Raw genomic sequence first — 27,077 nt, forward strand, 5'->3', positions numbered from 1 at the left:
TTGCCACCCCACGGACTACACAGTCCTTGGAATTCTCCAGGCCAGAATACTGCAGTGGGTAGCCTTTCTCTTCTCCAGGGAAATCTTCCCAACCCAGGGATTGAACCAAAAGGTCTCCAGCATTGCAGGCGGATTCTTTACCAGCTGAGCTACAAGGGAAGCCCATGTGATGCTATAATAAGTGTTTAATGGGAGCCAAGCACTGTTCTGAGTGCTTGAAAAGCATTAACATTAATTTAATCCTCATGATCCTATGAGGTAGGTACACTATCTATCCCCAAGTTACAACTGCAGCAGCTGATAGGAAGCGGTTGTCTGTTGCTCAGTTGCTAAGTTGTGTCTGACTCTTTGCAACCCCATTTACTGCAGCACGCCAGGCCTCCCTGTCCATCACCAACTCCCAGAGTTTACTCAAACTCATGTCCATTGAGTCGGTGATGCCATCCAACCATCTCATCTTCTGTCGTCCCCTTCTCCTCCCGCCTTCAATCTTTCCCAGCATCAGGGTCTTTTCCAGTGAGTCAGCTCTTCCCATCAGGTGGCCAAAATATTGGGAGGTTCAGCTTCAGATTAGTCCTTCCAATGAACATTCAGGACTGATTTCCTTTAGGATGGACTGGTTGGATCTCCTTGCTGTCCAAGGGACTCTCAAGAGTCTTCTCCAACACAATTTGAAAACATCCATTCTTCAGCATGCAGCCTTCTTTACAATAAGTAATAGTGCCAGGCTTCAAACCTAGACCATCTGGCCCCAACCCACTTCTAAAAAATGGGCCAAAAAATATATAAACATTAAAGGGGAAAGGAACAGGAAGAGGAAAAAAAATCATAATTAGAAACAAATCCTGAGAAAGTTGATTTTTCAATCCTCCACATGTGGAAGCAACTAGAAAGCAAAGCAGAGAAACTGTTTACCCTGTGGTCAACTGTCTGTGACTGATCCTCACACGAAACACTGCGAGCAGGAGCTAGAGGTTCGCTGGCTGTGGACCCCAGGCCTGAGCTCGGCGTGCTCCTCTGGACCGTAGAGCAGCGACAGGCTCCAGGCATTTCTAGACGAGGAAGCTCGTGGGCCCGACCTGGGAGCCATCAGGTGGGGCACAGTCTGAAGCCCCTGACACTCCCCCAGGAAGACCACCAGACTCTCCCCAGGCAGAAGCCACGCTGGCCCAGCACAGGGCTTGTCTCAGGACCAGCTGGGACGGGTGAGATGGGGATGGGGAGGTCCAGCCTCTGCCCTGCGCCGTGCCCGAGAACACGTGTTTGGGGAACACGTGTCCTCTGCCCCAGACTGCAGATGCTGTGTCTTTATGGTCTCTTATTCCCACATCCAGGCTTCCCTGGTGGCTCAGATGGTAAAGAATCCGCCTGCCATGCAGGAGACCCGGGTGCAACCCCTGGGTTGGGAAGATCCCCTGGAGAAGGGAATGGCAACCCACTCCAGTACCCTTGCCGGGAGAATCCCACAGGCAGAGGAGCCTGGTGAGCTGCAGTCATGGGGTCACAAAGAATCAGACATGACTGAGCGACCAATCCCTATACCCCCAACCCATTTCACGTACACGGAAGGCTTTGATAAAAAATGTTTGAATGAATGACAAGTGAATCAGAGAGAAATTCCTTGTTGCAAAAGGATGCAATGAAGTCACTCAAAGAGCTAAAGGCAGGTGGACCCACTCAACCTGGAAATGACCAATGACTGAACAGACACATGGCTGCTGGGGACACGGCGGGGGGCACAGCTGAAGGAGGGGTGCATTGGGAGTCTGGGGTTAGCAGACGCAAACTGTGATACAGAGAATGGGTAAACTACAAAGTCCCACTGTACAGCACAGGGAACTCTATTCAAGGACCCGTGAAACTCAACACTGGAAAAGAAGCGAGAAAAGAACGTGTGCGTATGTGTGTAACTGAGTCAGGCCGCCACACAGCAGACATTAACATAACCCTGCAAATCAACTGTCGTCTAGTTTAAAACAAAAGAGCAGAGCAAAGACCCTGGAGAGCCCCACGCTCAGATTCAGGGCAGGCACAGCCCGCCACCACGGTCCCCTGCCCAGAGCTGGCTCCTGCCCTCCTCAGCAGCTAGACCAGCAATGGACCAAGCGGTCTCTATCTGCCATGGCGATCATCAAAGGTTTACAATTAGAAAGTGTCTTCACAGACGTGATGCCATCCTGAGCCACCCACCTCCCTCTTCCCGTCCTCCTCTCTCAGCATCTTACCTTCTTTACTGTAAATATGACTCTTACACAAACAGGACATGTGACACTGCGCAAGTGAAAGAAGGTGGAGCAAACACTCTTGCCTGAATTCAGCCGACACAGGCAACATCACGACCTCGGAACTGCCCCCGACCCGAGTCCCTCCCCCAAGCCTTCCCCTCCCTGACAAGGCGTGTTTTTCTGTCCTGAATTATTATATGCATATTGTGCCTTTGTTCTTCTTTTGGACACATATGTGTGTGTCTCTGAACAACATATGTTCTGTAGTTTTTCCTCTTTTTGATCTTTATATGTGGACTCATACTCTTATTCTGCTGTGACTTTTTTTTCTCACCCAACCTTGAGAATCACGCACACAGATACACAGCCACAGGTAGATGCCTGTAGTTTATTCTTCAGCGCTGTGTAGTATTCCATTTTGGGGGGGGCAGACTACAATTTATTTATCCTTTCTCCTGGCGGGCATTTGGGTGGTTCCACTCCAGTACTTTTGCCTAGAAAATCCCATGGACAGAGGAGCCTGGTGGGCTACAGTCCATGGGGTCACTACTAGTCAGACAAGACTGAGTGACTTCACTTTCACTTTTCACTTTCACACATTGGAGAAGGAAATGGCAACCCACTCCAGGGTTCTTGCCTGGAGAATCCCAGGGACGGCGGAGCCTGGTCGGCTGCCATCCATGGGGTCGCACAGAGTCGGACACGACTGAAGCGACTTAGCAGCAGCAGCAGCAGCAGGCAACACCAAACTAGTAACGAAGTACAGTTGGTATTACACCAGCTTGGCACCAGTGTGGAGGGAAGGCCTTTCTGTGCCACTTCCAAACCTCCATGCCAGTAACTGACATTATACGCATATCATTACTATCATATCCCTTATCCCTCAACCACCTCTCAGAGTAACTAGCCAACTAGTTACCAGCCAACCAGTCCCATACAGGCACTCAATCCCTTGGATGTGGTCATGATATGTTTCAGATCCACACATATCCATGAAAAGTACACGATGTTGTTTGGGAAGTGTGCACGCGTTCCTCTATGTAAATAGTACTGTGCCACTGAGCACATCCTGTTTTAGATTTTTTTTTCCACTTGGTATTTTCTAAGAGGTATCCATGTGGCTCTATGTAAATTAGCCATGATGACACTGTGAATTTTTCAATATGGAGGCCACAGGAGCTCCTGGCAGGGTCTAGGTACATTACCTGTAAGAACAGATCACTAAATCCTCACACTAATCCCCAAAAGAGGCACTTCCGCTTCAGAAAAGAGGAAACCAAGGCACAGAGAGATTAAAGAAGCCGCACAACATCACTGAGTTCCCAGTGATAGAGCGGGCATTGAATCGGGTCCTAGGACACCAGGACCCACGCCATGAACTCTGCCAAGAACATGCGGCTCAGGGAGTTTCAGGAACCAGCATCGCTAGGTCACGCAGCCTGTGATCCACAGGGCAGAACTAAAATTGAGACCCTTCCCCTCTCAGTTCCGTCCTCCTTTGGCCAGTTCAAAATTGTATCGTATTCCAAGCGGGTAGCTGGTGAAGGGCAAAGGGAACGATGACAAAAGGCACCAATCGGACGTCTCTTTAGAGTCATAAACTTCACTGCTCTGCCCACCCTTTTCATCCAATGTTGGTAAATGAAAATATTAAAACAGAGCTCTCACGAGGAAATGCAGCGACTAAATGGAGAACTCCCTTATCAGGATGAGAATTCATCACCAAAATCTTTGCCAAATCCTAATAAAATGGATCTTCCAGTCTCTTTTCCCTGCTCAGGATGTAACAGAAAACAGACTCCACATGCGACTCTGTGGCATGTGCTTAGTCATGCTGGCCCAGCACCTTTGTAAAAATGTTGCCTACAGCCTGAAATATACAGAATAGCCCATTCTCAAGCCTCTGACCTTTAAAGGTGCAGCAATTTTCCATTAGCGGAGATAAAAAGTTGCAGAGCAGAAAGCAACAATTGTCTTGTTGGAGGTTTATAGAACCGGTGTGACAAGACCTCAGAGGACTGCAAGGACAAAGGGTTCCTGCATCAAGAAGTTCACACCAACGAGCCTCACCACCGCCCCGCCGCTTTCTTTAGTTAAAGTGAGGTGAAGTGAAGTGGCCCAGCCGTGTCCGACTCTTTGCGACCCCATGGACTGTAGCCCACCAGGCTCTTCCGTCCATGGGATTCTCCAGGCAAGAATACTGGAGTGGGTTGCCATTTCCTTCTCCAAAAAAGTGCTTGGAAGGGCCGGCAAAGAAAGACAAATAAAATGTGCTTAATAACTTACTAGTCTCATCAATGAAGAATAGACTAAAAATACATTTAAAGTTCAGTTCACTTTCCTTGTAAACCAGCTGCCACAACCATCCCATTATGTAAGTCAAGACTAACATTTCATAATTATTTACCATCCCTCCTTTGTAAAATCATTTCCAGCTCTTTCAATATACAAAAGGATAAGAGTAATTTGCTCTGGCAGGAAAGAACTATAGGAAGCTATGTGGGATACATTTCCTAAATACAAAAGGATCATTTCTCTCTGCCAGATCAGCCTACGCAGGGGTACGAAGGGTGCATCAAGTCTTTACGGCGGCCTCCCTGCACAACTGCCATGCAAAGTCAATTCTGCGGAGAATTCAGGTACTTTTCAGATGAGAAAAACATTTCTGGAGCAGTGAGCCAAAAACAAACTCTTCCACTCTCTGCATTAACATATCAAGTGAACCTTGTCATGTGTCATTTATAAGAACTTCCTCTCCAAGAAATAAGTGCTGTGTTCCTTACTCCAGAACCAGAGACATCTCAGCACAGAAAATTTTACTGAGTAAACTCCCCAAATTGGGTATTTTAAGGAAACAGTAGAAAGCAGTCTTATTTTCCTGACTGTTGTCAAGGACACCAATTCCATATACGGAAAAAAAAGAAAGTCCAGGAATAATTATTAAAGTTTCAGTAGGTGGAATTTGATAGATTTACAAAAGAAGCAAATGGCTTTAATAGAATTCTCTCTACTTCAGAGCCAACACCGGCTATTACTATCTGCTGCTGTAAATTGCCAGTTCATCTTCAAAGACACAGAAGCAATTTGAGTTGAAATTTGTTTTTAAGAAACTCTCAAGGTTACCATTTCTCAGAATTATCCTTCACTTACATTTACATTAACCAATATGAGGATAGTAAGATAAATCAGAACTGAAAACATAGCTCATTTCTGAGATCAAATACACAACGTTTCTCCTGAACACATTTACAGAGATCATGTTTCTCCGAGTTGTCTGTTTGGACTGAATAAATTAACTTTAAAAATCTGCAATAATTTCTTGCTGACCTCATCTTTTCCTTCTGGTTGGTTACGAATAAAACGCCAGTCAAAATGAATTTCAGTTGTTGCTGCTCATACTCTGAGCTTCAGAATATATTTCTTGTATCACCTTCCTTCTCCGAGAGCTTCTCTTTGCAACCTGTGGCTTCATGATTAACAGAGACGAAAAAGAAAAAGGTCCCCTCCCCCATCTGGGCGTAGCACAAACACATTCACCAAACACATTCCAGATATTTCTGCAGAAACCTTATCACAGCCACAAGAGTTTTCCCACTTGTGTTTCTGTAGACACAGTGGCCATGCCCCAATAAACCATCACACAGAAATCAAACGGCAGTGTCTGCCAGAAGGTCCTCTCCTCTCAGTCCCTGGATGAAATCTAGCATCCTCCACACCCTTCGGACTCCCCATATTTCTCACACTTGCAAGAGCACCCACAGAGCTATTAAAAAAACACACTTAAAACTCATTACTTCTAATTCCATTCTCAAAGAAATCAAATGTGTGTGAATATGCGTTGCACATGGTATACAACACTTTTCCAAATATCCTGCTTTTAACATGCACGCATGTGTGTACATGCCATTTCGGAGAGTGTTTTACGTTTTAGTACCCCCCCCCCCAAAATGGTAAAATCGTTCAATACCATAAACTTTCTCCTTTATAAGCCACTTTCAATTTTCAATAAATGTTTCAGGTAAAGAGTAAAAAAAAAAAAACAACCAAAAACCAACCAGGCCACTTGGGGAAATGAATTTATATGGGGAAAGTCGAGAACTGGCAAGGCGGTGAGCAAGCTGGGCCAACGCAGACAGCTGAACCAACCAGTGCAGGTGCAGACAGCCTATCTGGCTGATGCAGCTCAAGCCCCAACATTTTCTGTAACTTTTATTTGGGTCAAGTATATGAAAACCATCACTTCATTTCCTCCCGGTGGCTGCAACCACGTGGATGTGGAGCCCTAAAAGGAACGGGCCGGCTTCCTCGCAGGGGCCGGCCTTGGCGCGAGCCTCAGCCCCCAGTTCTCTCTTCTCCAGAGCCCGCGGAAGAGCTGTCGGTGGGCAGAGGCGGGTCAGGCGTGGGTGACGAGCTGCTGAAGCGTCGGGGTGCCCCGATAACACAGCGGCTGAGTGCTGCAGGCCCAGGCCCCCGCCCCTCCCGTCTCTCCCTAGGTAACCCGGGGAAGCGTCAAGGAGATGGAATTAGAACAGAAGTCAGAGAATTTGGATGTGGTTTTCAATGTTAACTCAGGGGTCAGCTCTCCTTCCCTGCAAAGAACCAGATAGTAAATACTGTCAGCTTTGCAGCCCAGATGGTCTCTCAAGTTGGAAGGGCTCAACTCTGCCATGACAGCGTGGAAGCAGCCCCCGACAGCACGGAAACGAGCGTGCCTGGAGCCCAGGGGAACACTCCTTCTGCACGATGAAATCTAAATTTCCTGTCATTGACATGCACTGTGAAATATTCTTTTGATTTTTTTTCCCAACCATTTAAAAATGTGAAAGGCGTTTTCTTAGCTCCCGAGCTGTGGAAAAACAGACAGTGGATTGGCTTTGGCTCACAGTTGTGGATGGCTGACCCTGGCACTCACTGAGAGGTGGGCAGAGGTCTGTGAAAATCCCGTCAAGGAGGCAGTCAGGGCAGTTTCATGGCCAGGATGAACCTACCTTGATATGAGCTGCTGGGTCTGGGACAGTCTGAATCATGACCTTCGGGAGGCCAGCGCGGCTACCATTCACTCAGCATCCCAGGCAGCTAGGAGACACAAAGGGGTTACACCAACAGCCGTAAGCAACCACATATCTGTGTTCCGTTTTCCATCAGGACTGAACACAGCACACACACAACAGTAAAGAAACCCCAGCCCTGCATTAAACGTTTGCCTTTAAAAAAAAACAAAACTTTATTTTGCATTGGAGTATAGCCGATGAAGAAGGAAGGGAAGCCTCGTGTGCTGCAGTCCACGGGATGGCAAAGAGTCAGACACGACTGAGCAACTGAACAACAGCAACAGCCAATTAACGGGGCTTCCCAGGCGGTAAACAATCTGGAGACACAGGAGGCCCGAGTTCGATCCCTGGGTCGAAAAGGTCCCCTGGAGGAGGAGACAGCTTCCCACTCCAGTATTCTTGCTGGAATATTCCCATAGAGGAGCCTGGCGGGCTACAGTCCACAGGGTTGCAAAGAGTCAGACACAACTGAGCACACACAATGATTAACAATGTTGTGACAGTTTTAGGTGAACAGTGAAGGTCTCCTCAGATGTTTGTCTTTAGATATGGACAGTGAATGAAGTGACTAGAAACCCGACTTCTCTTATGTTGAGAATAACATTTAGTTTTAATCCCCAAAACCGTAAGCCGTCAAGCTCCCCAAAATCCAAGTCAGATTCAGTTGATACAAATCATTTTACATGAGCAGCACCTATGAGTGGTTATTTAAAGGAAGAAATGAGACCCCCAAATGATATTTTTTATTATATTGACAGAATCGGACTCTGACGTTTCTACCCAAACTAATACCATCTACACATCTGTACTCTGGCCACCGAATGCAAAGAGTCAACTCACTGGAAAAGACCCTGATGCTGGGAAAGATTGAAGACAGGAGGAGAAGGGGGTGACAGAGGATGAGATGGTTGGACAGCATCACTGACTCAATGGACATGAGTTTAAGCAAGCTCCAGGAGATGGTGAAGGACAGGGAAGCCTGGCGTGTGCAGTCCATGGGGTCACAAAGAGTCAGATGTCACTGAGCAACTGAACAGCAACACACATCTGTAAGCTTCGTGATTGCTCAAGTGCTCAGTCATGTCTGATTCTTTGAAACTCTATGGAGAGACTGTAGCCCGCCAGGCTCCCCTGTCCGTGGGATTTTCCCAGCAAGAATATTGGAGTGGGGTGTCAGTTCCTTCTCCAAAGCTCCATAATTAGGCACTTAAGACAAAGCACAGCTGCTGGTCACCCAATGCATAAGCCGCTAAGGCGTTCGGGCTGAGGGCTGCACAGGCATTGCTCCCTGAACCCTGACCACCACGCTGAGCGCCCACATCCCCATCACCCGCCGGGAATGCGGACACCCCGTGTGTACGCGTGTGCTCAGGTGTGTCCAACTCTTTGCGACCTCATGCCCGCCAGGCTCCTTTGTCCATGGGATTCTCCAGGCAAGAATACCGGAGTGGGTTTTCAGGGGATCTTTCCAACCCAGGGATCAAACCCCTTGTCTCTTGCATCTCCTGCTTTGGCAGGCAGATTCTTTACCACTGTGCCACCGGGGAAGCCCGTGGACACCCAGGGAAGTCACTCACTTCTCCAAGATCACATGGTTAATAAGAAACAGTGCCAGGATTCAGGTCAGACTGGCCTGACACCAAGATCCAAAGGATCTTCGGTTTGACCTAATTAACAGGTTTCACCCCGTATTGTGATAATTTAATGTACTAACAATTTAAACCCACATGAATTAAATTTTAAGATACCAATATTCTAGGGATAAAGATTTCACCCAGGATATTCCTTTCTTCAGATTGCAAACCAGCGTGCGGTGGTTCTTTTCTGCCCTCCCACACCAGAACCATTCTCCACTTCCCTCCCCAACACCCTGCAGGTGCCCCTGGGGTTGACTCCTGCAGACAACCTCAGCTAGGCGCCCTTGCCTTCTGGGCCCAATCAAGTCCAACCAATGGGACACTGTCTGGAGCTCAGGGGGCGGGAGGAGAGAAGGGCAGTGGTACTTCTTCCATCCCTGCAGCTACCCACCAGCCACTGGAGGCCCCCTCCATTCCTGGCCACAGTCCAGCCAAAGCGGATCCCAAGGGGAACCTCTCCCATCCTCGGGACCCTTCCCCAGGGCTCCAGGCACCATTTCCCCAATCAGCCCTGGGCTCTCTGCAGGTCTTAGCCATCGGTTGCTTTCTGGCACTGAGAACAACTTTTTCTAATTTATGTTTTTAGGTGGCATCACTTTTTGATTACGTTACTGTTGTGTGTTTTCTTTTTTGTAAATCAGGCCTCTGCCTCTGAGCAGCAGTAAACTTCAGAATGAAAACAAGCAGCTTGACGACAGGGAGACAGACACAAAAGCGGACTTCCAAGTCTGCTGCAAACACACCACTCCAGAGGGTCTGCCGGGGCTCTCACGGGAGCACATCTGTAATCCAGGCTTTCGGACCCTCTCGAGGTACAAACACATCCACTTTCAACACAGCTCGGTCTCTCATGGGATGCCTTCGTCTTCAGGTCTGCATGCTTGGGGGTGCGTGCGTGTTCAGTCACTCAGTCGTGTCTGAATCTTTGTGACCCCATGGACTGCAGCCCGCCAGGCTCTTCTGTCTGTGGAATTTCCCAAGCCAAGAATACTGGAGTGGGTTGCCCCTGGGCCTTGCACTGCCCCTGGGCCTTGCTTTCATCCAAGAGAACACAGCAGAAGGACAGCCCAGGTCTCAAGAGATACCAAGCGTTTCCACTTGTAACTTTCTAGCCCCATGGGAACCTGCCCGGGCTAGTGTTTTGCATTCAATCTCTCCAGCCAAGACCACTGATCATCCATCTGAGAGACCATCAAACCTGGGGCGTGTGAGGGAAACTACAAAACCAAAACTGTTCAGGAAGGCAGACCCACAGGCTCACGAGCGGAACACATGCTACTTGTTTTAAACCACTGAGACTGGAGATATAGTGTTATACGGCATTTTTGTGGCAATTACCAATATACACTATATGCTTTTAATAACCAGTTACCTAGAAGCCCCTCAAGACTTTCCCAACCAGAGAGATAAAAGATGACTCCAATAGGAATTTCAAAAGAAATTGACTTCATCTCAACACACAAATAAATCATTCCCATTCGTCTAAGAGTGAAAGTGTTAGTCACTCAGCCATATCCAACTCTTTATGACCCCATGGACTGTAGCCTGCCAGGCTCTTCTATCCAGGGAATTCTCCAGGCAAGAATACTGGAGTGGGTTGCCATTCCCTTCTCCAGGGGATCTTCCCAACCCAGGGATCAAATCCAGGTCTCTTGCAGGCAGATTCTTTACAGTCTGTCTGAGCTACCAGACATGATCTCAAACTCTGACCCACCCTCAAAATGAGTTGGGAAACTGAAAAGGAACCGAGAAACTCCAACCAGAAGACTCTGGGATTCTCGGAGCCCTTCCCTCCGAGCTGCATTCTCACTTTTTTGATGGGACTCTGCCAGCCCGCTGGGGTTTCTAACTACAGTGAAACAGGATCAACATTCTGGATATCCCAGACCACAGACGCATCACAGAAGTCACAAGGCCATTCGATCCGTAGCCCAGCAAGACATAAACTTAACAATGACTGCTTATGGCTCAGATCTTTTATGAGGAAATCTGGGGTACTTTCAAGGCATAAGGATGAAGCTGTGGGGAAGGGGATATATAGATTCCAGATGCAATACAGCCACGCCCTTCAGGGGATGGAGAAGGGGAAACAATTCATACAGACACCCAGAGTTCAGTCCTGAGAGCAGGCAGCCAGGGGCGCTGCCTGCTGAGGGGCATGGAGAGCACCCAGAAGGGGGAGAGAGCCACAGAGGTGCCACCACGAAACCCTGAAGAGCAAGAGGCATGCGGACTGGCAGGAAGACAGGGAAACGGGAACCAGCACTCCTCCCATCCCCCCACCTTAGGGAGCCAGGGTATATGGTCCTAACCACCAGGATCATCATCAACTCAAGGAGCTTATGAACCAGTCAATGTCAATGAACGCCAGAGAACTGATGCTTTTGGACTGCGGTGCGGGAGAACACCCTTGAGAGCCCCTTGGGCTGCAAGGAGATCCAACCAGTCCATCCTAAAGGAACAGTCACTGGAAGGACTGATGGAGCTGAAGCTCCAATATTTTGGCCACCTGATTTGAAGAGCTGACTCACTGGAAAAGACCCTTCTGCTGGCAAAGATGGGAGGCAGGAGGAGAAGTGGGCAGCCGAGGATGAGATGGTCGCATAACATCACCAGTTCAATGGACACAAATTTGAGCAAACTCGGGGAGCCAGTGGAGGACAGAGAAGCCTGGCCTGCTGAAGTCCATGGCGTCGCAGAGGCAGACACAACTTAGCAACTAAACAACAACAATGTGAATGGTGCTGTCATCCTCCAAACCAGATCAGCAAAAAAGCGACAGCCCCAAAGCCCAGAAGGGCGACAGCTCTACCGCCTTCCCAACTGTCTCTTCCCTCCACAAACACCCTCAGCTGTCTTTGCAGTCATTTGGGGTCTGTTCTTCCTGCCATTTGAGAGGATATTATGGATTTTTTTAAAAGCTCTTCTAATTCACTTTTGTGTTTCCAATGAGCATTTCTCAAATATTTAGTCGTTGATGAATGATGTGATGCTTTTATATCCCTGTAGGAGCCTTTTATTTTCTCCTTTACTTGCCCTTGAACCCTTGCAAAACTTGAATCTGTGTTGTCTAAAAACCCTTTCTCGACTACATACTTCTTCCAATAAATTCCTTGGGTAATGTATATGTTTATGACTTTGGATTTCATGACCCAATGTTCTTTTATTATTGGGTATCTTGAAAACTGAAACGATCCCTTCTTCATCCCTGTTTTGAAAATGCTAATGCTTACCACACAGAAACAAATATTTGATTTGGGTTGCTTTAGATAAAACTGCATCAAGTGTGGACTGGCACACAGGGCCAAAAGGAAAATAAACATTGTGTAATTAGGGAGGCAAGGCTGCCAGATAGTTAAAAGAAGACCTGGATATCTGCAGGGCTGGGGCCAGAATAGAAAAAGGACACTCCCTCCCTGCTTCTCTTCCCAACACGGTTCTGGCCCCCCACACAGTCATGGGGACAGTCCAGTCTACACGGCCCTGATGGCCGTCTGTCTGCTCTAGAGAAGCACACACAGGACCTGCCCAGGGGATGGATTTCAAAGAAGGAGCCTGTGTCAGCCCCAAAGATGCTCGGGACAGTTTGGGCAGGAGCTCTGGGCTCCCAGGCACTTCAAGTGCGGCGTGGATTGGCGAATGGGCAAGAGAAGGCCCTAGAAGGCCTGGGGGCAGGGCTCCCGCGAATGGTAGTGCATCTGAGCAGAGGTGCACAGTCAGATGCAGGATGGAAGCCAGATCCGGTTTTCCGCCTCAGTTCAGTTCAGTTCAGTCACTCAGTCATGTCCAACTCTTTGCGACCCCATGGACTGCAGCCAGGCTTCCCTGTCCATTACCAACTCCTGGAGTTCACTCAAACTCATCCATCGAGTCAGTGATGCCATCCAACCATCTCATCTTCTGTCATCCCCTTCTCTTCCTGCCCTCAATCTTTCCCAGCATCAGGGTTTTTCCAATGAGTCAGTTCTTCCCATCAGGTGGCCAAAGTGTTGAGAGTTTCAGCTTTAGCATCAGTCCTTCCAATGAATATTTAGGACTGATTTTCTTTAGGATGGACTGGCTGGATCTCCATGAAGACTCTAAGGAGTCTTCTTCAATACAGTTCAAAAGCATCAATTCTTTGGTGCTCAGCTTTCTTTATAGTCTAACTCTCACATCCATACATGACTACTGGAAAAACCACAGCTTTGACTAGACGGACCTTTGTTGGTAAAGTAATGTCTCTGCTTTTTAAATGCTTTCTAGGTTGGTCATAATTTTTCTTCCAAGGAGCAAGCATCTTTTAACTTCATGGCTGCAGTCACCATCTACAGTGAATTTGGAGGCTGAAAAAATTAAGTCTGTCACTGTTTCCATTGTTTCCCCATCTATTTGCCATGAAGCGATGGGACTGGATGCCATGATCTGAGTTTTCCGAAAAGGTCGCCCTATCCTCTACTGCCTTTAATTACACAACTGTAAAATGGGGATAATCTTACTGTGGTGGAATAGAAAACACACTTGGTTTTTGTTACCAGCTCCTGGCAAAGAGCTCTTAAATTTCCTGAGGGCTAAGGGTGATGGAGGGGAGGCATGGCTTCCCAGGTGGCTCAGTGGGTAACGAATTCACCTGCCATATAGGAGATGCAGGAGACGTGGGTTCGATCACTGAGTCAGGAAGATCCCCAGAAGGAGGGCATGGCAACCCACTCCAGTGTTCCTGCCTGGAGTATTCCATGGACAGAGGAGCCTGGCGGGTTACTGTCCATGTGGTCTGAGAGAGTCTGGCGCGACTGAGCACATGCACGCAAGGGTAACAGGACCATGTTTTTTTGTCTTTTCTTGGAGGGGAGCTGTGGCATGTAGGATCCAGTTTTCCCACCAGGGAACCCCAGCCCCCCATATTGAGAGCAGGGAGCCCCACCCACTGAACCGCCAAGAGTCCCAGGACCACATTTTGTTCTAATGAAGTGACTCATGATGGACCCCTTGATGGCTTCGGGCTCTCCCAGCCTTGATGGGAGACCTGGAACATTCAGCCCCACCCCTTCCCTCTGGAGAGAGAGGAAGAGCTGGCGACTGAATCCATCACCGATCCTGCCTATGTGATGAAATGTTCATAAAACCCCTAAACGACAGGATTCAGAGAGTCTCCTAGCTGGTGAGCAATCCCCACGTCCCCCGCTCCTTGGAGAAGAGGCCCCTATGCTTGGGACCCTTCTGGACCTCCACCCCACAAACTCCCATCCATCTGCTCATTTGTGCCCTTTATAAAAAAAGTTTGCCATAGGAAGTACAGCACTGTCCTGACTTCTGTGGTTCCTTCTATTAAATCACTGAACCCTGCCTCATAAAGCAAACTCCCCTGGCTATCGATTTTACATATGTAATGTCTATGTTTCAAGGCTCCTCTCTCAAATCATCCCACCCTCTTCTGCCCCCACTGAGTCCACAAGTCTGTTCTCTAGCTCTGTGTCTCCTTTGAAAGGGAAAGTGTTAGTTACTCGGTCATGTCTGACTCTTTGCGACCCCAGGGACTGTAGCCTGCCAGGCTTCTCTGTCCGTGGGATTCTCCAGGCAAGAATACTGGAGTGGGTTGCCATTTCCTTCTCCAGGGGATCTTCCCAACCCAGGGAATGAACCCATGTCTCCCACACTGTAGGCAGATTCTTTACCATCTGAGCCACCAGCGAAGCCACCTGTGTCTCCTTTGCTGCCCTGCAAATAGGTTCATCAATTCCATTTTTCTAGATTCCATATACATGTGTTAATAAACAACATTTGTCTTTCTCTTTCTGACTTACTTCACTCTGTATAATAGGCTCTAGGTTCATCCACCTCGTTAGCAGTGAGTTAAATGTGCTCCTTTCGTGGCTGTGTATATGTACCACACTTTCCTTGTCCATTCATCTGTCAGCGGACATCTAGATTGCTTCCACGTCCCAGCGATTGTAAATAGTGCTGCAATGAACTTTGGGGTACACGTGTCTTTTTCAGTTCTGGTTTCCTCAGAGTGTATGCCCAGGAGTGGGACTGCTGGGTTGTACTCTATGACAACCCAGAGGGTTGGGATGGGGAGGGCAGTGGGAGGGCGGTTCAAGAGGAAGGGGACACATATATACTTTTGGCTGATTCATGTTGATGTGTGGCAAAAACCATCACAATATTGTTAAGTACTCTCTTATTTTAAAAACATGACTGAATCCTGGAGAGAGGTTGTGGGAACCCCTAACTGCAGCCCCGCTGGACAAAAGGATGCGTAACCTGGGGACCTGACACTCTCCACCGGTCTCTGCAGTGGGGGTCAGTCTTAGAGACTAAGCCTTTAGCCTGCGTGTGTGGTACTAACTCTGGGAGGTATCAAAATTAAATCAAAGTGTAAGATGCTCAGTTGGTATTAGAGAACCGGAGAACTGATGGAGTTGGAAAAGACACCACCTATTTGATGTCAGGAGGAAAAACTACCCTCAATTACCACCTCCAAATTGATGCTCTGCAATTCACACATGAACATAAAAAGACACTTGCCCCTTGGAAGAAAAGCTATGACCAACCTAGACAGCGTATTAAAAAGCAGAGACATTACTTTGCCAACAAAGGTCCATCTAGTCAAAGCTACGATTTTTCCAGTAGTCATGTATGGAAGTGAGAGCTGGACAATAAAGAAAGCTGAGCGCCAAAGAATTGATGCTTTTGAATTGCAGTGTTGGAGAAGACTCTTGAGAGTCCCGTGAGAAATCAAACCAGTCCATCCTAAAGGAGATCAGTACTGAATATTCATTGGAAGGACTGATGCTGAAGCTGAAACTCCAACACTTTGGCCACCTGATGGGAAGAACTGACTCATTGGAAAAGATCCTGATGCTGGGAAAGATTGAGGGCAGGAGGATAAAGGGGTGACAGGATGAGATGGTTGGATGGCATCACTGACTCAATGGGCATGAGTTTGAGTGAGCTCCGGGAGTTGGTGATGGACAGGGAAGCATGGCTGTCCATGGCGTCATAAAGAGTTAGACACGACTGAGTGACTGAACAAAACTGAACTGAATTCACACAGGTGTGACACAAAATTTGGCCGGTGTCTATTCTAACTGGTTAGTGAGAAGCACTGTTTGGTGAATCTCCCCTGCCTGCGACCAAAGGCCTTTGGGAATCTTAGATTGAATCACACTCCTGAAACCCCTCACAGGGCTAGGCACAGAGTAAGCACTTCATAGGGCTTCCCTGGTAGCTCAGACAGTAAAGAATCTACCCGCAATTTGGGAGACTCAGGTTCAACCCCTGGGTCAGGAAGATCCCCTGGAGAAGGGAAAGGCAACCCACTCCAGTCTTCTTGCCTGGAGAATTCCATGGACAGAGGAGCCTGGCAGGCTTCATGGTGTCACAAAGAGTCAGACTACTCACTGAGTGACTAACACTTTCATTTTTCCTTCAAGCACTTGATAAGTGGCCATCAATACTGGAAATACATGGGGTCGCAAAGAGTCGGACACGATTGAGTGACTGAACTGAGCTGAACTGAATACTGGAAAGAAAGCGAGTGGGCTGATACTGTATAAAATCCTGCAACTTTGTGAAAAATAATTCTCAGGAAATAAGCTGCTCACTTTTCATGAGGGTCCTTTGTCCTTAATTTTAAAATGGAATTTTTTATTTTAGGCTAACTAGTCATTAAGTCGGAGAAGGCCTCGGCACCCCACTCCAGAACTCTTGCCTGGAAAATCCCATGGATGGAGGAGCCTGGTAGGCTGTAGTCCTTGGGGTCGCAGGAGTCGGACACAACTGAGCAACTTCACTTTCACTTTTCACTTTCACGCCTTGGAGAAGGAAATGGCAACCGACTCCAGTGTTCTTGCCTGGAGAATCCCACGGACAGGGGAGCCTGGTGGGCTGCCGTCTATGGGGTCGCACAGAGTCGGGCATGACTGAAGCGACTTAGCAGCAGCAGCAGCAGTCATTAAGTACAGACCCGTTAGGTAAAATGGCTCTAAGCAAACTCATCATAACAGATCCATTCACTGAAAGTGCCGGTCATCAGATTCACGGATTCCAGATGAGTGGATATTAGGTACATCAGTTTCTTACTATGAATAGCAAAACTTACCCTAAGAACTGCACAGGTCTGACTCTCCCCCAGGGAAATGGTCTCCTAAATGGAGCGGGAGGTCAGCGAGATGTCCACCTGGGGCCCACGATTTCAGAAGGCACCCCCTCTCAGCTCCTGCAGGTGCAGAGTCAGCACCCAAAAGGGAGCATCTCCTTGAAACTGGCGCCTCCCTCAGCTCAACCTGGCCCCAGCCCTGGCGCCTGCTCTCCCCAAAGTAAGCAAAGGAGATTAGTGGGAGGTGGAAATACCAGAAACCAAACGTACCTCGACGTTCATCCAAAAATAAGAAACTGAACTCCTTCAGTACACTAAGGCTTTATCTTTCTAGTAAAGTGAAGTGAGTGAAGTCGCTCAGTCGTGTCCGACTCTTTGCGACCCCATAGACTGTAGTCTATCAGGCTCCTCCATCCATGGGATTTTCCAGGCAAGAGTACTGGAGTGGGTTGCCATTTCCTTCTCCAGAAGGAAATCTGTTAGAATCTGTTATCTTTCTCACAGATATAAATAACTACTGCAATAGGTTGAACTGTTTCCATCATGCAAACTTTCATGGTGGTGTTGCTGTTCAGTTGCTCAGTCACATCCGACTCTTTGTGACCCCATAGACCGCAGCACACCAGGCCTCCCTGTCCATCACCAACTCCTGGAGTTCACTCAAACTCATGTCCAAGGAGTCAGTGATGCCATCCAACCACCTCAACCTCTGTTGTCCCCTTCTTCTGCCTTCAACCTTTCCCAGCATCAGGGTCCTTTCCAGTGAGTTGGTTCTTTGCATCAGGTGGCCAAAGAACTGGAACATCAGCTTCAGCATCTGTCCTTCCAATGAATATTCAGGACTGATTTCCTTTAGGATGGACAGGTTAGATCTCGTTGCTGTCCAAGGGACTCTCAAGAGTCTTCTCCAGCATCTTCTCCAGCACCACAGTTCGAAAACATCAATTCTTCAGCGCCCAAACCCCCAGCATCTGAGAACATGACCTTATTAGGAGACAAAGTCTTTCCACAGGTAATGAAGCTAAAGTGGGGTCATTAGGGTAGGCCCTAACCCAATATGACTGGTGTCCTTAGTTAAAAAAAAAAAAAAGGGGGAATTTTGAAACAAATTTGCAAAAAGAGAAGACAGTGTGAAGACCGAGGGAGAAGATGACCATCTATAAGCCACAGAGATGGACAGACAGGAGGAACTGGCCTTGTCCTCACCCTGAACTCCAGAGCTGGGAGAGAACAAATTTCCACTGTCTAAGCCCCCCCACATCTGTGGTACTTTGTCCCAGCATCCCTGTAAATGGACACATCTTTATTTCCATCTTTTAACTGATGGAGAGTACAGGCCCTGATGGGGGTGTGGCCTCAGGAACCATGTCCACTGTTTCTTACTGGACACAGACTCTGCTCAAAGCCCGTCCTGGGCACCATGCACTGCTGAGCCAGCTGCTCATCACTCCCCCCTTAATATCAGGAGAGGAGAGACTCTTTAAGTTCAAGGCATAAGTCAGTGTTACACCAGCCCCACCATAATCTCTTCGACCGCTGGAATGCTTTTTTTTTGAGAAAAGCCTAACAGTCCTGAAGAAAGAAGGGGCGTGTTTTATAGATAAAGTGCTGAAATTCTCCACGTTTATTTTTATTTTTTTGCATAGCTCAATCCCTGTGTGGGCCTCTCAAAATGAGGTTGCAATTGAATTCAGATAAAATAACTACTAACCAAACCTGGTAACAGGACAGAAAAATACAGCCATCATGAAAGCACATTCAAGAAGGTATCATACCAATTTGCATCCCTTCAGTAACAGACACAGTGTTTTATTTCTTAGTTTCTGTTCTTATCACAATTCTTCAAAGGCACTGTTTCCTATAATTTTATACTATATAATACCACCTGTTAAAATAGAATGTAAGGATCTTGGAAATATATTCAATATTAAAACTATCTACTGAATAAAATGGTGCAGTAGAATACATGTTTATAATACATTCTTCTAGAACTGCAACGGGCTTCTCAGGTGGTGCTTTGGTAAAGAATCCACCTGCCAATGCAGGAGCCATAAGAGACTCGGGTTCAATCCCTGGGTCAGGAAGATGCCCTGGAGGAGGAAATGGCAACCCACTCCAGCATTCTCGCCTGGAGAATCCCACGGGCCGAGGAGCCTGGTGGGCTGCAGTCCATGAAGCTGCAAAGCGTCAGGTACAACTTAGCGAGTCAGAAACAGCACAGTTGCAATTTCACTTTATTGGGAAATTTTTCTACTCTGGCGAACTTTTTCTTCTAAAGTATCCTGCTCCTTTAAAAATAGATTTCTCAAATCAATACTGCAATTATCCTTTAATTAAAAATAAATTAAAAAATAGATTTCTCATTTTTGCTTATTACACTGATGCCACTGGAAACTCAGAAACACAAAGTCTCCTATGTATATGGATGAATAATCCTAAAATAAAGTTTTACATAATTATTCAGAAAATAGGAACTGAGTAGAGAATCGCAGAAATTATCAGCCCGAGACAGAACCCTTCTACCTCCTCGCTCGATGTAAAAATTGCTGTTTATTTTCACAGTGCACTTTGCCATGAAGGGATCCTCGTGAACCAACAATTTCCATGTCAAAGAACAGCTTGAATAAAGAGAGATGGCAAGTAAAAAGAAGAAGCAGCAGCACGGCTCTGTAGCCATTGTTCTAGGCTTTGTTTCTTCTGGATGGAGCAGGAGAAAGCAGAAAGCAGTGGAGAAAGATGCAGTTGCGTGACTACAGAACTTAAAAGTGGTGATTTTAAAAACTGCACAGTGTGGAAGGCAGGAACAGGTGGCACTAGGTCAAGGGCGTTTCATGGGTGTGGGGAGAATCTAGGGAACCAACCTAGGTTCCTCAAACTACATTAAAGGACCCCAGAAAAGGTCTTTGGAGGGTTGGGTCCCCCAAACACCAAATACTGAAGACACAAAATCTTTACATGCACATCTTTCTAAACACCCTTGAGAGGCAGGACTTCTTGTTTTACCTTGAATCGCCCTTGGCTCCCCCATGCTTTTCTCTGTGAGCCATTTGTCTTGCTTGTGGTCAACACGGCTTCTTCTTGGATCTTCAAAGATCTTGGAACAACCTGAAAGAGAATTTCAATATAGTAAATCTTGGGTTTTTTCCCAGATATTAAAACCAAGGATCAACTGTACATTTAGTGACAAGCCTACTGCTAAAATATTATTTTAAAGTATCTTAAAAGAGGGATGAACTTAAAATTCTTCCTTCTAAAAAAAGTAGGGGGGCAGAGTTGGGGCAGCACTTCTCCAAATAAAAGTTCAGCATCATAAAGCAGAGACTAGGAAGAAGATAAAGGCCAAGCTGTAACGGAAGTACTGAGGTCCACGTATACTTTTGCAAAGAAAATATTTTGAAAATCTTGTCCTTTCCTCCCGACTCCCAGTTTTAGTAATAATGGTTTCCCCAGATCAGTATTTCAGCACTGCTCTCTGCTCCAAAGAGTGACGGGATTTATTCACTATCCCGAGAACCATAATTAGACAACTTTTTCAGTCACATGAAATAAAAAGTCTTTATAATGTGTAGATGCCACAGAGATCCATACTTTTTGCAAGTGTAGAGTACTATTAAAAAAACTTTTAAGATGAGAGCAACACTAAAAAAAGAAAAGAAAAAGGTCTTTCTTAGAATATGCCTGTCAGAGCGGCTCTAAAATCCATTCTCTTTATTTTTTGGAGATACAGGAATTTCTGTGCTTCTGCAACTTTCCAAGTCAAATAACCAATCCCAAAATATTTAGTACAGGATCCTCATAACATGACGAATTGCAAATGACAGCTTTTTCAGTTGAAAATATTTTCAAATTAGAAAATGCCTTAAGTAGTGCATCAAAATCAATATTTGCAATGGGCGATATTATTTATAGACGGTTTCACGGGCCAGACAAGCCTCCCACTGCACCCCAGAGGCCCCCCGCCAGCTCCACCTGGAGGCTTGGGCCTGTGCATTGAGACGCTGAATGCAAATGGCCCCATTGGTGGGGCAAAGGGTTTGGGAGGACATGGAAAATCCAAATTCTTGGGGAAAAGTTGGGAAAATTATGATACAAAACCATATATATAGTCTGATTCCAATATTATATTAGTGTTGGAGAAGACTCTTGAGAGTCCCTTGGACTGCAAGGAGATCCAACCAGTCCATTCTAAAGGAGATCAGTCCTGGGTATTCATTGGAAGGACTGATGCTGAAGCTGAAACTCCAATACTTTGGCCACCTGATGTGAGGAAGTGACTCACTGGAAAAGACCCTGATGCTCGGAAAGATTGAGGGCAGGAGGAGACGGGGACGACGGAGAATGAGATGGCTGGATGGCATCACCGACTCAACGGATACGAGTTTGAGTGAACTCCGGGAGTTGGTGATGGACAGGGAGGCCTGGCGTGCTGTGATTCATGGGGTCGCAAAGAGTCGGACACGACTGAGCGACTGAACTGAACTGAACCCCAATATGATATAAAAGGAAAATAAAATGAATGAAAAACACGAGGGGGGGAGAGGCACAAATGAACTTAATGACAAAACGGAGGCTGAGCCACAGACGCAGAGAACAAACTTGCGGTTACAGGGGTGGGGGCTGGGGGGTACCTCGGGAGACTGGGACTGACATGCACACATACGCCTACCACACAAAGCAGAAGACGAACGAGCACCTGCTGCCGGGCACAGCGAGCTCCACTCAGCGCTCTGCAAGGACCTATACAGGAAGATAACCTAAAAAACAGAGCGGATACAAGCACATGCACAACGGATTCCCTTTGCTGCGCAGCAGAAACTAGCATTGCTAATCAACTGTCGGTTCAGTCGCTCAGTCGTGTCCGACTCTCTGCAACCCCATGGACGACAGCACGCCAGGCCTCCCTGTCCATCACCAGCTCCCGGAACTTGAGATCAAAGCCGGAAGTGGTCCTTAGCTTTCCAAAATGAACTGCAGGGAGTCTTACTTTCTTGCTTCTAATCAAGGCTATCTTCCAAATTTCAGTATCAAGAATACTCATCTTGATAGTCACAGAAGAGCTACATAATGATCAGCGTATAAGCCTAAGTACATCTGCAATGCGCTGTCTTCACAGTGATGGGGGAGAGCCATCCACCCCAAGGAGCCACAGGGCCTCCCTCCCTGGTGACAGGCCACCCTGCAGAAAAAGAGGGCGGGGGGCGGCCTGAATTAGGCCATCCTTTGCTCACAGCACAGATCTTGAGTTAATTAAAGTGTCCTCAAATTTCCTCCTCTTTAAACCCCAAAGCCAATGTTGATTATTTCTTAGTTGAATGCTTTCCACGGACAAGGGGTTAAAAGAGTATTTAGTTTCCAGTCGCTGCAAAGGCAACACGAGTTTTAAAAGCCTGGGCTCAAATTCCTACACTGTCATCCTGTAGTGCACTTTTGTGCCCAAACCTCTTCTTTGCCAAAAGAAACACTTGATTTCTGATGGCGTATTGGTGGGCTCAACTTAAAGACAAGAGCAAAGGCCAGAGACGATTCTATTAAATATGTGCAATGGGTATTTTTCAATTAGCATGATAATGTTTTTAAAATCTCATCTACCCAGAGGGCACTTTATCTGACAAGGTAAATTACCCTTAAGCCAGCTGAGCGGCCTCAAAGGATCCAAAGAGATGTCACGAAGTCTGGGGAGAGAGAAGCTTTGCCAGAGAAAGGCACGCTACCAGCCGCGTGAGGTTAACAGCCAGCCCAATCAAAGCAGAAACGTCAGACAATTATGCAAACCAGACTCAGAAACTCAAAAGACATAGCCATTTGAGAACTTTGCTATGACAGCAAGCTGCTCAAGCCAGCTGAACAGAGCCCCTGGTCCCACAGAGAGCAGATGACAAGGGACACGGCGCCCAAACCTGTCAAGGACAAGTGGTAGGAACCCCGGTACCTCCCGGACGGGGTGAGCCTGGCGTTCTGCACAGTGACAGGTAGAACACACGTGATCGTGATCGGTGGAAAATTCTCCTCAGAAATGGTCAAAGCCAGAAACACTTGAGCATCTCAAGGGCAAAGTTTACTTTGCAAAGCAGTCGTGGCACACAGAGAGACCTGAGCTTGGAGCCAGGTTGGTACTGACCACCAGCAGCCAGGAGACTGCTCAACTGCAATGGACAGTTGTTTGTGGCCGTGCCATGCAGACAGACACAAGCGTCTCGTGTTCAGAGAAGTGCAACCTCCTCGTTCCCCAAACACGCTGGACCAGAGGTCGCTTCCTACGTGCAGAGGTTTTCCTGGCCACCTGTGTCAGCAACAGTGAATGCATCATAAGTTTAACCTCTGGGAAGATGGACAACCAGCTGTCCCAGAGAGTTGCCTTCTCGCCAGAAAAAGCCCTGGATCTTGACCGAACAACAGCCATCACTGGTGAATGGGCGCTATGCCCGCCAGCAATACCAGGGACAGTGACAGTGCCCGGTCACAGAGGACCCCGCTCACCCGATCACAGCCCCGTGCCCACAGGCGGGCTGCCCAGGTGGCTCAGGCGGTAAAGACTCCGCCTGCAGTGCGGGAGGCCCGGGTTCAATCCCTGGGTTGGGGAGATGCCCTGGAGAAGGGAATGGCAACCCACTCCAGTGTTCTTGCCTGGAGAATCCCATGGACAGAAGAGCCTGGTGGGCTACAGTCCACGGGGTCACAAAGAGCTGGACACAATTGAGCGACTAACACTTTCACTTTCCCCATAAATGGCAAGGGCAGCAGACACAATGGTGCCTGCTTCTCCTAACAGAGGCAACCCAATGCTTCTTGGGTGTGTAGACCAACCCCCAAAACACCCTGGAGGGGGCCGACCCTGCCCCAACTTCAGGGGCAAATCCTATCGCTGGGCACCCATTCCTCTTACCACTGCTGCTGCTAAGTCACTTCAGTCGTGTCCGACTGTGTGTGACCCCATAGACGGAAGCCCACCAGGCTCCCCCATCCCTGGGATTCTCCAGGCAAGAACACTGGAGTGGGTTTCCATTTCCTTCTCCAATGTGTGAAAGTGGAAAGTGAAAAGTGAAAGTGAAGTCGCTCAGTCGTGTCCGACCCTTAGCGACCCCATGGATTGCAGCCTACCAGGCTCCTCCATCCATGGGATTTTCTAGGCAATAGTACTGGAGTGGCTTGCCATTGCCTTCTCCGCCTCTTACCACAGGTTGACTTAAAAGTGAGCATGTGATATCATTTTAGCCAATTCAACCCCGGCGGAAGTGACAGGAAGACTTCTGGAGAAAGTCTCCTGGCTGACAAAGAAAGGTCATCTGCTACTGTCCTGTCTGTGCATGACCCTTGAGGCGTCTCAGGACCATGAGAGGAGGGGGCCTGGGGATGAAACCACACACCGTGATATCTGGGAAAAGGCGAAGGCAAACCTCAGGATTCTGCTTAGGATGCAGAAGAACAGGATCAGTCAACCCTGAAGGCACAAAGCATCGGCGCCTTGTGTCTGTGTTCAAACGTCTCTGCTAGGAATCCAGCAGTGTCTATGTTCAGAAGAACCACCCTCCTCTCTTTGATTGTCTGTATCCAGCTCAAACATACAGTGTTTGCGGCAAGGAGACTGGAGTGGGGTGCCATTGCCTTCTCCGGAGAGGAGTACAGAAGAGGCAGCAATCCCAGCTCGCATCAGGGAGTGGCAATGCCTCTTCAAAGGGGTGATACATTATGGGCACTTGGTACTCCGTAGGTGGGAATGGGAGGAAAGTACGCAAGGCAGAGGAGACAGATGAGCAAAAGTATGAACGTGAAAGGGAGGCACGCTGGACAGGCTCCTCAGCTATCAGAGCACAGTTCAGAGATGCTGAGTGACTTACCCCCATAATTAAGAAATTACATTGGCGTATGTCTCTTTCCACGATCTAAGCTCAACCTGCCCTTCAAATCCATTCATTCATTCAAGTATTCCTCCGTACATCCACCATCCCCCATCCATTATGCAGCATCCATCCATTTATCAACATGCATTAAGTCAGTTTCCTCCAAGTTCAATCTCTGAACTAAGCACTCACTAGAGGTGGGCTTTGCCATGACTAGATAGTGGGAAACACAAGGTTGTAAAGGCACAGTCGCAAATACCAACACCCCCCCGATGCCTTGCTTGACCCCCAAGTCGCAAAAAAACTCCCACAAGGGAGTCAGGCAGATCCAACTGAACACAGCATCTGAACTACCTGAGAGATTGAAGGAGGAAAACTGGACAGCCAAGCACAGGGGCAGGAGCAGTCAGAGAATCAGGAGAACATCAGAAAAGGTCCCAGCCCTGGATGCCAAGGAAGGACCTTCAGTAAGGCAGAAACAGTTCACAGCATCGATCTGCAGAAAGCTGAATAAAAATGAGCAAGTCAATCAGCCAACCACACACGTTGAATAAACGGTACTCGATGTGGCAAGTCAACAACCTCTGGGTGACCTCCAACAACGCTGCCAGTTTCCAAAGGTCCACTAGCAGAATGTTGGGAGGATGTGTGAAGGTCAACACAGGCTATTCACGAAAGACGCCAATGGACAGAGAGAAAAGGGGAGAGTGTTCAAGGGGAGAAGCACCACTGTGTTCACCAATTCAACATCTGCTGCGTGCCTACTGTGTGTGAGAAGCTGCCAGCAGCCAGGGTTGGCCCCACGGTTCAGACCCCGAGCTTCCACTACAGAAGGTGAGGGTTCAGTCCCTGGTTGGTGAACTGAGATCCTTCATGCCACACAGCATGGCCAAAAAATATAGTAAAATAAAATAATAACTAGGAGAAAAGAAATGGCCAACAGCTAGAGTGCACAAGACTCAGTCCTGCCCTCAATCAGATGACAATCTAATTAGAAGGTTTATCTCATTTCTCTAGCTGGTTTGTTAAGGATGAGAAAAGGGGGTGTATTTACAGGTAGGATAGAGGAAAAGGCCTAACAGCAGAGACAGATTCTAGAGACAGAGGAACAGTCTGGAAGAGGCAGAGGAAAGGCCAGGGCATAACATCAGCTCTAGCAGGTGGGGGGGATCTCTGCGTTGCAGAAGTGAGTATGTTCAGCAACCCGCTCCACAGGGGAAATCCCCTGATTCGAGGCATATGGCAATTTCTGTGGATAACTAGGTTTCCCTGGTGGCTCACGGGTAAAGAATCTGCCTGCAATGCAGGAGACAAGGGTTTGATCTCTGGGTCGGGAAGATCCCCTGGAGAAGGAAGTGGCAACCCACTCCAGGATTCTTGTCTGGAGGATACCATGGACAGAGGAGCCTGGTGGGCTACAGTCCATGGGGTCGCAAAAGAGTCATACACACTTAGCAACTGAGCATGCACACACACATGAAGTTAACTATTCCTATTATGGGCAATTTCAAAAAACTAACAAAATTCCCAGGTGCAGAGCTGAACAGAGATACAGGCAATCTTTCCAGCAAGTCTGCTGGCACCAGCCTTGGCAGACCAGAAGCCCAGCAGAGACGGAGGGCCCTGACGCTACTTGGAAGTCACGAGGTGACGGCGAGGAAATCTGTGAAGATCAGCAGACAGCTGCTGCCGGCAGCTGAGTCCCTGCGACCTGTCCCTGTGGGCAGGGCAGACACTCAGGACATGCGGCTGCAGAGCTAGCAAACACGGCGCGCTCTGAAACAGCGTCTGCGTCAGCTCTGCAGCTTCCTGAACCCGCCTGACATCTAAACCGCTTGCTGTTGTTGCTTAGTCGCTCGGCCGTGTCCAGCTCTGTGTGACCCCATGGACTGCAGCCCACTCACTTCTCTGTCCATGGGATTCTCCAGGCTAGAATCCTGGAGTGGGGTGCCATAGCCTCCTCCAGGGGAGCGTCTTGACCCAGGGATCGTACCCACATCCCCTGCTTGGCAGGCAGATTCTCTCTGGATGTCTTCCCCACGTAGGTCACCTCAGAGCACTGCGCAGAGTTCCCTGAGCTACACTGTCAGTTCTCAGCAGCTATTTCATATACACCAGTGGGTATATGTGCATGGATATGTCACTCAGTCGTGTCCAACTCTGCAGCCCCAAGGACTGTAGCCCACCAGGCTCCTCTGCCCATGGAATTACCAGGCCAGAATACTGGAGTGGGTTGCCGTTCCCTT

At 48.0% G+C, this 27,077-nt stretch overlaps 1 protein-coding gene across 2 annotated transcripts in view; it reads right to left on the reverse strand.

Annotated features, from left to right (window-relative positions):
• ERG (ETS transcription factor ERG) overlaps nt 1-27,077 on the reverse strand; it is a 323,869-nt gene that overhangs the window by 220,458 nt on the left and 76,334 nt on the right. For both annotated transcript variants that reach the window (XM_088835169.1, XM_055416410.2), the window contains exons 2-3: nt 19,997-20,098; nt 7,214-7,301 (exon numbers count right to left, since the gene is read on the reverse strand). In XM_088835169.1, the coding sequence (XP_088691295.1) occupies nt 7,214-7,252 (39 nt within the window). In that variant the 5' untranslated portion in view covers nt 7,253-7,301; nt 19,997-20,098. The remainder of the gene's footprint in view (nt 1-7,213; nt 7,302-19,996; nt 20,099-27,077) is intronic.

Source organism: Moschus berezovskii, chromosome 1 (assembly GCF_049115385.1).
Source record: "Moschus berezovskii isolate FMDL1 chromosome 1, NW_MosBer_1.0, whole genome shotgun sequence".
NCBI classification, from domain to species: domain Eukaryota; kingdom Metazoa; phylum Chordata; class Mammalia; order Artiodactyla; family Moschidae; genus Moschus; species Moschus berezovskii.